This window comes from Ictidomys tridecemlineatus, chromosome 2 (assembly GCF_052094955.1).
Source record: "Ictidomys tridecemlineatus isolate mIctTri1 chromosome 2, mIctTri1.hap1, whole genome shotgun sequence".
Classification (NCBI taxonomy): Eukaryota; Metazoa; Chordata; class Mammalia; order Rodentia; family Sciuridae; genus Ictidomys; species Ictidomys tridecemlineatus.
The window spans coordinates 92548658-92563353 of NC_135478.1; the positions used below are offsets into that span (position 1 = coordinate 92548658).

At 37.9% G+C, this 14696-nt stretch overlaps 1 protein-coding gene across 2 annotated transcripts in view; it reads left to right on the plus strand.

The window, feature by feature from the left end:
* Nucleotides 1-14696, plus strand: part of Kntc1 (kinetochore associated 1) — an 88819-nt gene that overhangs the window by 45490 nt on the left and 28633 nt on the right. For both annotated transcript variants that reach the window (XM_040289539.2, XM_021729351.3), the window contains exons 31-42: nt 825-944; nt 1899-1971; nt 3072-3139; nt 5921-6201; nt 6578-6750; nt 7113-7210; nt 7962-8100; nt 8806-8862; nt 9490-9653; nt 11525-11626; nt 13347-13475; nt 14541-14657. In XM_040289539.2, coding sequence (XP_040145473.1) covers nt 825-944; nt 1899-1971; nt 3072-3139; nt 5921-6201; nt 6578-6750; nt 7113-7210; nt 7962-8100; nt 8806-8862; nt 9490-9653; nt 11525-11626; nt 13347-13475; nt 14541-14657 — 1521 coding nt within the window. The remainder of the gene's footprint in view (nt 1-824; nt 945-1898; nt 1972-3071; nt 3140-5920; nt 6202-6577; nt 6751-7112; nt 7211-7961; nt 8101-8805; nt 8863-9489; nt 9654-11524; nt 11627-13346; nt 13476-14540; nt 14658-14696) is intronic.

Genomic DNA, 14696 nt, shown 5'->3' on the forward strand with positions numbered 1-14696 from the left:
TAGGCATTCTTTTTTTTTTTTTCTCTCCTGAAGATGGACATAAGGGACAGGGCTGTGGCTCAGTGGTAGAGTGCTTACCTAGCATGCATGAGGCACTGGGTTTGATCCCCCGCACCACATAAAAATAAACAAATAAAATAAAGATCTTGTGTCCATCTACAACTAAAAAAATATTTAGAAAAAAAAAAGATGGACACAATATTTTTACTTTATTTTATTTATTTTTATGTAGTGCTGAGGATCGAACCCAGTGCCTCACACATGTGAGGCAAGTGCTCTATTGCTAAGCTATAACCCCAGCCCCAATCATAGGCATTATTAAGAAGTATGATAGTCTTCAGTACCTAGGATTTAATTTGAATTTTACTTTATGGTTTGCTATCATCCAAGGCAGAATTTTCAGATTTTTTGTTTTTCAATGCTGGGAATTGAATCCAGGGGTGCTCTACCATTGAACTATCTCTCCAGCCCTTTTTATTTTTTATTTTGAGGCAGGGTCTCACTAGGTTGCTAAAACTGGCCTCAAATTTATGACCCTTCTGCCTCAGTCTTCTGAGTAGCTTGAATTATAGATGTGCAGTACTGTGCCTAGCAATTTTCAGACTTTTTACAATGCTCAACAATAATTTACTTTTCAGAATACTTTTTTTTTTCCCTTTGATTTTTGGCATCAAATCCAGGTCCTCATACATGCTAGGTAAGTGAAATCAGGTTTTTCTTCTTTTTCCCTTTATTTTCATTTTTAAATAGAAAAGAAAGAGATAAATCCGAGCTGCCCTTTGCAGGGAGCAGATGTTTTTCTTCCCTTCTAACACTGTTCATAGGGTGAAGACTGTCTCCTCCTGTTGCGGTCTCTGCCTCCTGCCCAAGCTGAGAAAACTGCAGAAAGAGTCATCATCTGGGCACGACTGGCATTACAAGAGGAGCCAGATGATTCTAAAGAGGTGAGGTTTTCACTTAACAAAGTAGAAGTGAACCCCATGGTTATGGATCTGAAGAGGATACAAAAGGTAGACTCACAAACAGGAAGGTCTTCCCTTTTCATTGCTAGTGTGGCCTCTGGTAAAAGTTCCTGTGTAAATTTGGTTTATAGGAGAAAACCAGATACACCTATTTTGAGCAGATAATTTGGCTCACAATGAATAATCCAGAATCTGCAAATTAGAAGGATTCACTGAAGCAGCTATTGTAGAGGAAGAGTTTTTCACAATCCTTTGATATGTAAACAATATTTTGTGCAGTGAAGGTATGATTACTGTCAAACAATAATGTCATCTGCAGATCAATGTAAGTCTAAATAATCTTAAATAATTGAGGCTTAGAAATGATGTCGAAAGAGCCAGTTCACTTCCTTAGAGATGAGGAATTAAATACCTAATTTATCCAGGGTAGTTTGATTTTTCAGACCCTGAAGGGTAGGTGCCTGCCAGCTTCTCTCAGCCATCCATTCAATTATTTTTTACCTTAGGGAAGTGAGTTTTGTTTTTTAACACCTGATCTTCATTATGCTATTATTAGTAGTAGGCATTAGATTCAGTATTGTAAATAGAGAATCCACTTCATTGTGAACTGGGCCCTATTGTTAACTCTTTAGAGGTTATGTTCATAAACTAGGCTTTTAAGATAGATGACTTTTCTGAGATTTTTACAAAGTGGCAGAGCCTCAACACAACACAACACAACTCAATACAAGTCTGATACCACCATCTGGACTTTTCCTTCCTCCCTTTCTGTAGTACTGTGGGTATAGAACACAGGGCCTCTTGAATGCTAGGCAATGCTCCACCACTGAGGTACACCCCAGCTTTCGATTCCATGGTTTTATGTGTTTGTTTGCATATGTACTACCAAAGTGGTTAGAAAAGGAAACAGATTTGATTTTGCATCTTTCTTTTTAGGACAAGGCCTGGAGAATGTCTGTGGCAAAGACATCAGTGGATATTCTTAAAATACTTTGTGACATTCAGAAAGGTAGGATCTGCCTCTGTTCCCTCATATTGATTTTGTTTTGATGGGGCACAATGACACCTCTCGTCATACCCTCAGATTTCCTTTCTTATTGTCTATGAGCTTTCTCATTTTTATCATTATAAATCTTTCTGTCTCATTATTTTTTTAATCAATAGTGGAAGAACAGAAGCATTTAAAACCCATGTGTTTATTTGTATGCTTCAGTAAGCTATTCAGTGCTAGGCTGAATTTCTTTGGTAACTTTTACCTATTGCTCATTTTTCTCACATCTAGTTGGTTATGATCAGGGTAACAAACCCTACTTAATCCTAAACTTAAAACAGTTAAGAAAAGAACTCTCTTGGGGGGCTGGGGCTGTAGCTCAGTGGCAGACCACTTACCCAGCATGTGTGAAGCACTGGGTTTGATCCTTAGCACCACATTAAAAAAAAAAAAAAAAAAAGTAACAAAATAAGGCATGCTGTCCATCTACAACTACAAAAAAAAAGGAGGGGAAAAAACTCTTGGGGGAAAAAAAGCTATAATTTATTTCAGAATAATGACCATTTTTCTTTTAACACTTAAATTTCCCTTTTTTACTTCTAGAAAGAGTAGATTTCTTATTTCAAATTAGATCTCTTTTTGCACTTAAATTGTATTATATTAGCATCTGAAAAAAATGCTATATACTTAGAAGAGAACCAAAGCCAATTATAGTCTGCTTTCTATTACTGTAACAAAACTCCTGAGGTTGGGTAATTTATAAAGATTAGGAGCTTACTTAGCTCATGATTTTGGAGGCTCTGGAGTCCAAGAGCATGTTGCTGGTATCTGCTCACATCTTATCAGAGCCTTCTTGTTGCATCATGCTATGACAGAGAGCGTCAGATGGTAAGACTGAGCAAATTAGAGGAAGTGCTGAAGAGAGATTGCTTTTCTCACAGAGCTGCTCCATGAATCCATGAGCAGTGATCCATTCATGAGGACAGAGGTCTTGGACACTTCACAAAGGCCCCCTCCTAATACTGTTAACAGACACCTGAAATTCTGAGTACACATTCAAACCATTGTATATGGGAATTTGTATGTGTCTGCTATAACTTTTAAAAATTTAATTACAGACAATGTGCAGAAGAAGGATGAATATGAAGAAATCTTGAAACAATTTCAAATGGTGGCCAGCCTACAGGTACACATGTTGCACTTCCCCGAATGGTATTACCCAACCAATGAGTGTATTCAAAATAGTGCCTGCTTAAAATGTGCTGTCCTAGCTGTCAGATACTTCACATACAATTTTCTCTCTCTCACCAACTTTTGTTTTTTTGACACCAGGGATTGAACTTAAGGACACTTAACCACCAAGCCATATCCCCAGTCCTTTTTAGGTTTTATTTAGGGACAGGGTCTTGCTGAGTTGCTTAGGGCCTTGCAGTTGCTGAGGCTGGCTTTGAACTCGTGATCCTTCTGCCTCCTGAGCTGCTGGGATTTCAGGCGTACACCCCCTGTGCCTGGCTCACCAACTTTTTGAGATATAATTTATGTACCATACTTCATCCACTTAAAGTGCATAATTCATGATTTGGAGCCTATTGCATTATTAAATCTTTTAAATTTTAGTAAAATACATATGAAATTGTCCATTTTTAACTATTTTTCTGTATGTAGCTCAGCATTAATTTTGTTCAGTGTTATGTAACCTTCACATGTGTCTACTTTATATCACTCCACACAGAAACTGTGGCCATTAAATTGCAATTCCCCCACTCCCTTTGATCTACTTTCTGTCTCTACAAATTTGCCAATTTTCACTAAACACAAGTGGAATTATCCAACCAAGAGCATAATGAAGGAGTCCTGTGATCCAAAAGCTTGAGACTTACTGTGTTAATTGCTGTCTTTGTGAAAGGCTTCTGGGTAGTAAACATAAGTTAACTTCTCTATGTTCTTCTTAAATTTGAAAGTTAGAGGTATGTGTCATGTGTATTTATCCTGCTATCGTTGATAGAACATTTATTGTGTATCTGTGATATGCACATCGGCTGTGGAGGTGGCTGTTTTCCTCCTTCTGCAGAGGAGTACTCAGATGCTCAACAATTCTAAGATCATTGGTGGGGCATCTACCTAGCTTTTGTGATGCCCTAGGTGTCATCCCCAGCCTAGCAAAACACAAGTACCTTGCATCAGATTAACACTCATTCCCTGCTGCCTTTCATGGCTCCTCATGCTGTCTGACTCAGCACCCTTACTTCTGTTATTGTGCAGTTATTGTTATTATGACTTCTGTTATGAAACTGTTATTCTGTTTCATACTGTCTCACTAGCATTCAGCAGTTAAAATTAGAGTTTTAAATATTCAAAAAAATACATATCCCATAAAACTCCCAATGCCTGTTGATGATATGCAGAAGCCACATTGCTTCCAGAGAAGGTGCACATTAGAAGGAGAGAAACCAGTCATTTACATTTTGTTTACTTATATATTCACGCAGTACATGATTGAAAGACTTTAAGAGGAAAAATGGTTAAAGTGGTAAATTTCATATTATGTTCATTTTACCACAACAAAAAAAAATACATAAGCTTATTTAAATTAACTCTCCACTTCAGATTGTAAGCAATAAAGAATGAATTCTTTGACCACCCTCCCCCCCCCAAAAAAAAAAATATATATATATATAAGTATACAAGCACTGTAAAAATAAGTCTCTTTCCTTTCTGACCCTCCAGCTCTTCTGTTTCCCACAATAACTGTAGCCACAGCAGCCAGTTTCTCGGGTATCCTTCCAGAAGTTTTCAATGGCTCTCCAAGCATAGAAATTTCTGATTTCTAATCCAGGTGGTACTGTGATATATAATGAATAGAGTTTTCAACAGCATATCTACAGTAAATATCAGTAGTAAGCTCTCATATTGATTTCTGAGTACAGCTATTTCCTCATGGTTCATCCTTTTCAGGGAAAGATCACTAGTATTTTTATGGAGGAAGCATCCATTTGAAAATATTTACAGCCAGGCATGTGGTACCTACCTGTAGTCCCTTCTATAAAGGAGGCTGTGACAGGAGAATCACTTGAGCCCAGGAGTTCAAGGCCAGTGTAGGCAACATATTGAAACCATGAGTTCAAAAATAAGAATAATTATTATATGTATAAAGACAGGATAATGGCAGGGAAAGTTAAAAAAAATACTCAGTGTTATTTTGAAAAGATAATAAGTGAAATTATGCAATATAGCCATAAAATGCTAGTGAAAGAAAATGTTCAGTGTTGATTAAGTTAAGCTATTATCAATGCAGGGGGAACAGTTTTGTGTTCTGTAGAACATTTGGCAAGTTGGAGTGATTTTCAGCCATCATGATTGCTGGGAAGTGCTACTGGCATGTAGTGGGTAGAGGCAGGAATGCAACTAAGTATTCCTGTATTGCACGTAGGACAGTTCCTTAACTTTGTGCAACAAAATGTTATTCATCCTAAAGAATTGCAAAGACTAGGAAACCCTAGTTTTGCTCTGAAGTATGGCATCAAAACAGAAGGTATAATTTGCCCTTACTACCTCTTTGCAACTTTCAGTGGAATTTTTACAAGTCAGGTAACTAAATCCTTAGTCTGGGGTTTGTAGCCAACCAGAAGTCATAGAAAAGAACAAACCTGATTTCTTCAAACCTATAGCGAAGACTTGTCCAAACTTAACACTTAAACCCTCTCTCTTTCTGTTCAGGACTCCCTACAACACAGAATTATCTGGCTCAAAATTCAGCACTGCTAAAACAGAAACCCCAGGATATAGTGATGTTGTCCTATTTTCCAAGCTTTATATGTTAGTTACTTTTGTAACTTGAAATGTAAATACTTAGAATTCTTAATTTACAAGGGAGTAGTCTCCAAGGGAGAGGTTTGAAACATAATCATGATTCTGAACACAGGATAGACTAAGCAGACTTGGAACTTTGTCTTGCTTTTTTCTGCAGGAGAACTTTGAGGTCTTTCTTTCATTTGAAGATTATAGCAACAGTGCCGTGGTAGCAAATCTCCGTGAACAGTGCATTAAAGCTCATGAAGTTGTTCAGGCCAGGCACAAACCCGGGGGCACCAGAGAGCCCATTGCTGCTGAGGGGACAGGCCTGAGCACCAAATCAAAGCTTCATGGACAGGCATTGGCCTTACAGGTGTCCCCACAAGAGCTGGAGGCAGAGCTGGCTTTGCGAGCCCTGAAAGACGGGAATGTCAGGACAGCGCTGAACAAATGCAGGTGACTTCTGGACCCCTGACTTCCCCACTTGTCTAAAAGTAACAAGTGCAGGACCAGTGACACCTTTTTTCTCAAAAGCAACTTTTGGTTTCTTACCCTGAGAGCCCATTTGTGGCTTCTGTGCCAGAATACAGTAGCATAGAAGGAATGTAACAAATACTGGCAAGTTATATAACATAACCATTGAATTTAGGTGTTGTGCCCTTTGACATTTAATAGTTTTTAAAATAATTTGAAAAATGAGGTTCACTATATGCCATGAAAACATTTTAAAGACATTTATGTGTCAGTAACAGCTTATATGCTAATGCAAGAAAGGCCGATGCATTTGCTTGTGATATGAGTGTTCTAACCATCCACACTTCCTCTCCTCCAGAGACCTGTTTAAGCATCACTGCAATGCCGACACAGGGAGGCTTCTGTTCCTGACGTGTCAGAAGCTTTGTCAGATGTTGGCTAATGACATCCCAATGAGAGCACCCGTAGGACTGAATCTCCCTTCTGAGATACATGATCTAGCATGCCAAGCTGCCACCATCTGCAGTCCAGGTGACAACACCGATAATAGTACTGTACTCTCTGGTTCCTTGCACACTTGTCTACTAAATGCCTTCTCTGTATGTTTGGGCATTCCAGTAACTAGGCAAGAGTTAGTAGTTCTTCCTTCCAAAGTGACAACTATGATTGATTCTCTTTTAGGAATTATAATTTTAAAATACTTCAAAATATCAACAATATCATTTCTGACTATTGACAGTACTTGGCTTAAGGAAAAAACTCATACTAACTCATACTGCATTTAGAGTAGTTATAGCTGTGTGGAAACCTTAGAATTCTGAGTGGCAATTATAAAATGGTTGTTTTAAAGATATAAAATGGGAGCCTTATGATTTTTCTCTATTCTTTTTCAGATTTTTTACTAGATGCTTTAGAGCTATGTAAATACACATTAATAGCCGTGGAGCTTTCCAGACAGTGCCACATGGATGACTATGGAATCCTAATGAAAGTAAATCACTTTAAAATTTTTTTTCCCTTAAACAAAATCCCTGCCAACCCATATGTGCCACTTTGTATCATTTGACTTGCATAGTTTACAAAAATACTGCATCTCTTACATTTTCTTATTATACACTGAAAACCTACTTATAGGCATGAAACCCCTTCTCTTTTCCAGCCATTTATTGGTGTTAATTTATACTATTTTTTGAAACATTGGACCTCAAATGAGGCCTCTCTAGATATTATTCTTCTGTTAGATGTTTAATTTAAAATGAATTTTTTTTTTTTTAATATTTATTTTTTAGTTCTCGGCGGACACAACATCTTTGTTGGTATGTGGTGCTGAGGATTGAACCCGGGCCGCACGCACACCAGGCGAGCGCGCTACCAGTTGAGCCACATCCTCAGCCCTTAAAATGAAATTTTTATATGCCATAGCCCAGAAGAAACAAAGAGTGTATCTGTCTTTGCTCTGCTATATTGCTTAGGGGGTAAAAACCAAAAAAAAAAAAAAAAAAAAAAAAAAAAGTCTGTACGTGTTCAGCACAGACACAATTTTATTTTTCTGAATATTTTGCTCTAAAGTTGGTTGAATCCATAGCTCTGGAACTGTGTATATAGAGTGCCAGTGTACACAGTTGTATTTATCCATCAACACTGCTTGGCTGTAAAACACCTGATTCTGCATGCTAGTTGGTTATGATGAATATGTTTTGCAGCATACATAGTTCTGTCTTTTCTTATGGTTTGGTATTTAGGCTTCCTTTGGAACTCATAAGGATCCGTATGAAGAGTGGTCTTACAGTGACTTCTTCAATGAAGATGGAATTGTTCTGGAGTCACAGATGGTGCTACCAATTATTTATGAGTTGATTTCATCACTTGTGCCTCTTGCTGGTAAATTTCACTTGTAGTGTTATTTTCTATGTATTTCTGCTTCATGTAAATTTAAACTAGAGGTTTGAAATTAGAACTATATACAGTAATGTACATGAATCTCACAGGCATAATGTTGAGAAAAAATAGCCAGATATAAAAGAATGCATACTGTATGATTGAATTCACATAAATTAAAAGAACAGGCTAAAACTAAGCCATGGTGTTAGAAGTCAGGGAAGTGGTGACCCTTATGGGTAGGTAATAACTATATTGGGCATGTGGGGGATTCTGAGTGCTGATCATGTACTGTATCTTAATCTTGTTCTGCTATATTCAGTTTGTGGAAATTTTTCAAGTTGTACAAGTATCTCTGTGTTTTTCTGTTTGTGTAGTTCATGTTGTTTTGTTTTTTAAAGCAGCAGTTTGCTTTAGAATGTTTGATAATAGCACAATATTTAAATATCTCAGACAGCCATGGTGGTGCACACCCATCCATTATCCCAGTGACCTGGGAGCTGAGACAGAAGGATCTCAAGTTAAGGTTGGCCTTGGCAACTTAGCAAGATCCTGTCTCAAAATAAAATAAAAGGATTAGAGATGTAGCTCAGCAGTGAAATGCCCTGGATTCAATTCCCAGTACCATACAAATAAATAAATATGGGTATTTGCTTTATAAGAGTGTTATTTTATTTAGTGGTATTAATTTTTTGTTTTCTTTTGTAGAAAGCAGAAGATATCCCTTGGATTCTATAAGTATGCCATACTGCTCCATTAGGGAAGGTATTTAATAACAGAAGTATATCACATTATATTATAATTTTATAAATATACAAATACAGAAATTCCTTTAAAATCTGAATATTAATCTGAATTTTTTCCTTTTTGTAATTATTTAGTATTTTATTATTAATTTTCCAGAAGATCAGTAGCTTATGTGATTTGGCTGATAATATTAACACTTATGAATCTTCTTAAATTTAATCTTCCATATAGAGAAACAGTTTTTATCCACAGGTGATTTTTTAAATAGTCAAATTATAATCAAAATATCTCATTATTTAATGAAGTTAGTTATTTTTTGTTTAAATCCAGCCTCCTGTTACCTCTGTCATTAACTAACTCTGAGAATGAATTCCATGACCGTTAACCTGCATTGACGAAGTAGGCTGGGCTGTGGTTGTAGCTCAGTGGTAGAGCACTTGCCTAGCATGTGTGAGACACTGGGTTGGATCCTCAGCACCACATAAAAATAAATAAATAAAATAAAGGTATGGTGTCTATCTACAACTAAAAATAAAAATTAAAAAAAATTTTAAAAGTAGAGTGTTCCTGAAAGCAGTTTCTCTTTATATGATCTTTCTCTGTTTAAAACATGTAAATATTAAAACTCTTTTTTTCACTTTGCAGGAGACAACCTTATCTTTCCTGTTATACGTTCCATCTCTACCCTGCTTCAGAACCTCCAGGAATCTAGCCAGTGGGAGCTGGCGCTGAGATTTGTAGTTGGTTCCTTTGGTACTTGCCTCCAGCACTCTATGTCCAACTTCATGAATGCCAGTGTGAATGAGAAGGTGTAGTTTCTAGAACAAATACTTTGACTTTGGGTAAATAGAGATACAAAAGCATTGCCAGACAAAAGAATTTGGAGTTCACATTTTCCTGTTTGATCTTGTAGCAAAAAAATTAATCATGTGTAAAATTTAAGGGACATTTGTTAATTTGTTAAACATCTATTAAATTTAGGTACAATTCAAGGTTTTGCACATTTATTTTTATGTGGTGCTGAGGATTGAACCCAGGGCCTCTCACGTGCTAGGAAAGTGCTCTACCACTGAGCCACAACCCCAGCCCCTGCACTTTTTTGGGGGGCATGGGTAGTGGAGATTGAACCAAGGGTACTTTATCACTGAGCTACATCCACAGTCTTTTTTAATTTTTATTTTATTTTATTTTATTTTTTTGAGACAGCATCTCTATAAAGTTGCTCAGGGCCTCCCTGAGTTGCCCAGTGAATTTGTGATCTTCCTACTTCAGCCTCCCAAGTTGCTGAGATTATAGGTGTGCACCTCTGTGCCCAGTCTTTGGCACACATATCCATCCTCACTCTGCACGACAACTCCCAGAGTCTCCATTTTGGAAATGTGGAAACTCAAACTCAGGGAGGTGAAATAAGTTCCCTACAGTTTTCGGTTGGGTTGATAGTTCTTCACATCTAAGTTTAGTGCAGTATCCTTCTGCCATTTGTTTTTGTTTTTTTACCCAATTATAATTATTTCCTAACAGCATTATAGAAGAGATTCTATAAGACAAACCACCTGTTGATAACTTGCTTATGAAAATAGGTCTCAGAGGAAGTTGTCTCTGTTTCCACTACTCTGTTGATTCACATTAATTACCGATTCTTTCTTTTTTAAATTGACTATTGAGGTATATCTTTCAAAATTAAAATGCTCATGTTTTAAATGTGTCAACCATTGTATCCTTCTTATCAACCAATACCACAATCAAAATATAGAGGTTTTTTTGTTTATTTTTGGTTTTTTGGTACTGAGGTTAGGACCCAGGAGCACTTTACCACTGAGCTATATCTGCACTTTTTTTTTTTTTTTTTTTTTTTTGAGACAGAATCTTGCTAACTTGCTTAGGTCCTTGCTAAGTTACTGAGGCTAGTCTCAAATTTGCAAGTCTCCTGCCTCAGCTCCCTGAGTTGCTGGGATTACAGGCTTGTGCCACTGCATCCAGCAAGATACAGAATATTTTTTTAAGTTTTTTTTTTTTTTTTTTTTTTTTTAGTTATAGACACAATTTTATTTATTTATTTTATTTATTCATTCTTATGTGGTGCTAAGGATCAAACTCGGGGCCTCACACATGATAAGCAAGCGCTCTGCCACTGAGCCACAACCCCAGTCCAAGATTTTTTTTTTTTTTTTTAAAGAGAGAATTTTTTAAGACTTATTTTTTAGTTTTCGGCAGACCCAACATCTTTGTTTGTATGTGGTCCTGAAGATCAAACCGGGGTCGCATGCATGCCAGGCGAGCGCACTATTGCTTGAGCCACATCCCCAGCCCTCCAAGAGTATTTTTTTTTTTTTTAGAGAGAGTGAGAGAGGAGAGAGAGAGAGATAGAGAATTCTTAATATTTATTTTTTAGTTCTCGGCGGACACAACATCTTTGTTGGTATGTGGTGCTGAGGATCGAACCCGGGCCACACGCATGCCAGGCGAGCGCTCTACCGCTTGAGCCACATCCCCAGCCCCATCCAAGAGTATTTTTAAAAGTTCCTTTTTCCTCTTCCAAGTCAGTCTCCCCACCCTAGCTCCAGTTTTCTATCACTATAAATTAAAAGCTAAGTTTTTTGCAGAAAACATAAATTTGAGGCAAGTTTTTAGAATGATTCATAGAAGTGGACTTAAAGATTCTTTTGTTCTTTTTTAAAAGTTACTTGGTGAAACCACATTAATTAATTCAAGACATGTTATGGAATTGAAAGAAAAATCCGTTATGTTTATCAGGGGAAATGCTACAATTCTACTGCACAAAGTAAGTATTGGTGGCTTGTTTATTTATTGCCTGTTTCCTTTTTAGCTTAGTCAGCAGTACCTATGATTCAGTATGACAGTATTCCACTGTTCTAAGATTTTAAGAACCTGTATTACTTTATTTTATTTTTTAAGACAAGGTCTCACTGAGTTACCCAGATTGGCCTGGAACTTTTTGGGGCGGGGTGGGGGGGGGTGGATATACCAGGGATTGAACCAAAGGGCGCTTAGCCACTGAGTCACATTCCCATCCCTTTTTGTTTTAAGACATGTTCTCACTAAGTTGCTTATAGTCTTACTAAGTTGCTAAGGCTGACTTTGAATCTGTGGTCCTCCTCCCTCAGCCTTCCAAGCCACTGGAATTAAAAGCGTGTGCTACCATGCCCACCTGGCCTGGAACTTTCAATCCCCCTGCCTCATCCTCCCAAGTAATGGAGATTACAAGCATGTACCACCATGCTCAGCAGGCTTTATTATTTAAAATATTATTTTTGAAATAGGATCTCATTAAGTTGCTGAGGCTTGCCTTGAATTTATAATCCTCCTATCTTAGCCTTCTAAATTTCTGGGATTACAGCGTGTATCTCACTGTGCACAGATAAGTCATGACCTTTTTAAGAACACTGGAGTGCTGAGTTTGAGGGTCTGTTTGGACTATATCCAAGAGAACCCTGTAGAACAGGATCTCTATAGTCATTTTCTATCAAAGAGAGTAAAGAATTAGGGGAGTAACAGGAGGATTTCAGTGATTTTTTTTTTTTTTTTTTTTTTTAGAGTGTTGAATTAGTAGAGAGGTAAAGATTAATGGTTTAAAGACAGGACTTTTGCAGGATCAAGCCCTTAAGTAGATGAGAAGGGGTGAAATCCAGTAAATATGTGGAGGTTTGGCCAGGAAGAGTTGGGGACTGAAGGAATAGAAGAGTACAGTCATACATAGCCAGCAGTGAAGACATGTTCTGAGAAATGCCTTGTTAGCTGATTTTGTGGTTATGTAATATATTTACCAAACTCAGATGGCTGCAACCAATCATATAATCTTAGGGGACCAGTGTTGTATATGTAGTCTGTCAGTGACCAGAACATCATTATGGGGTGCACAAATGCAGAGGGGCTAGTAGATTTGGTGGGGGAGGATAAAGAAGCTCACTTCTGGTTGCTTCTCATGTCTCAGGAAAAAAAAAAAAATGAGATCATCAGCTAAGAGTGAGGCAAGGGAGGGATTATTATTGGAGATTTGCAGAGAAGGGATGAAATAATCATACAGAAAAAGGAAGAGTTTCACGCCCTATAGAACTTGTTATAGTTACTTTTCTTAAATTTCTGGTAGTGGTAAAAGACATTAAACCAGCTAGGTGCAGTGTTACACACCTGTAATCCCAGCAGCTTGGGAGGCTGAGGCAGGAGGATCGTGAGTTCAAAGCCAGCCTCAGCAACTTAGCGAGGCCCTATGCAACTCAGTGAGACCCTGTCTCTAAATAAAATACAAAACTGGGCTGGGGATGTGGCCCAGTGGTTAAGCACCCCTGAATTCAATCCCCAGTACCAAAAAATTTTTAAAAAGTCATGAAACTTAAGCAAACACTGGAACTGTCCTGTTACAAATAATTTTTATAAAATACTTATTTTTTTTCATAATTCAGTTTGGTGAAAAAGAACCTTAAGATCCTTATTTCTGTCTCCATTGTGAAGAATCTGCTTCTTATGACACTTTCTTCCCATAGGTAATCAATTGTCGCCTGGTGGATCTTGACCTGGCCTTGGGTTACTGCACTCTGTTACCTCAAAAAGATGTGTTTGAAAACCTCTGGAAGCTCATAGATAAAGCATGGCATAATTACGACAAAATTCTGGTATGCCCTAAGCAAGAACAGCTCCCTCCCGCCCAGAGAGATAGTGTCTGGCTGAGTTGATTAGGGTCTTACTATTTTGCTGAGGCTGGGTTTGAACTTGTGATCCTCTTGCCTCAGCCTCCCAAGTCACTGGGATTACAGGCATGTGCCACCATACCTGACTAAGAACAGCTTTTGTTTCATTTTTGGTTTTTGTTTTTTATCATAGGCATGGACAGAAGTGTATTTAGTAGAGTAGATGCATGCTCAAGGGAGAATGGGAATGATCTTAGGAGAGACACCTTTGGGGTAAAGCAGGAGTATGCATTCAAGTTATGATGTATATTATTTCCAGAGGGAGAGACAGCAACCCACTGGGGTGGAGTATTAATATTTACTGACAGCCAATGCTGGGGACTGAACTGGAGATGGCCAGGGCCCAGTTACACAATTTTATTCTAGTTTTCCCTGCACTTGTGCATTTCCCTCATTTTGCAAGGGCAGGGGCCAAGAACATGTCAGGTTCCTGAGCACTTTCTGCATCTCAGTGGCTCATGGGTGTTTCCTTTAAAACTCAGTATTTTTCCTCTCTTTATCCTAAATCTTTGTCTTATTTCCCTCTTTGATCCCTTAATCTTACTGGCTAATGAGGGTGAAAATTCATCTTTTATGGCTCCTTGAGGCTGGCCAGGGGTGATGACCCTCCCTATTCAGGGATCAGAGACCTTACCTTGACTGTGGAGGAGGCAGGCACTAGAATCATGAGTCAGTTTTGGACAAGTTTATTGGATGGAAAACATCATGTAAGAAGTAATGACTGGGTACAAGGAATGTGTAACTTTCTTGTACTGTTTTCACCAAGGGAGATTGTAGTCTGTTTTTTTTTTTTTGTTTGTTTGTTTGTTTGGTTTGGTTTGGTTTGGTGCTGGGGATGGAACCCAGTGCCTCACACATAGGCACATGCCCTACCATTGAGTTACACTCCCAGCCCAAGGATATGATTTTTGTTGTTCAATTTCATCTAAAAGGTGTTAGTAGAACTTTTTCTTTGTGCAATCAAATTTTAATCCTATTTTAATTTTTTAGGCAATATCTCTGGTGGGTTCTCAGCTGGCCAGTCTCTATCAGGAAATAGAAATAGGGCTTCAGTTCCATGAGCTCAGTACTGAAGCACAGTGGGGTATTCGTCTTGGTAAACTTGGGGTGAGTATTCATATTGCTCTGATGTCTCATCCATCCTAG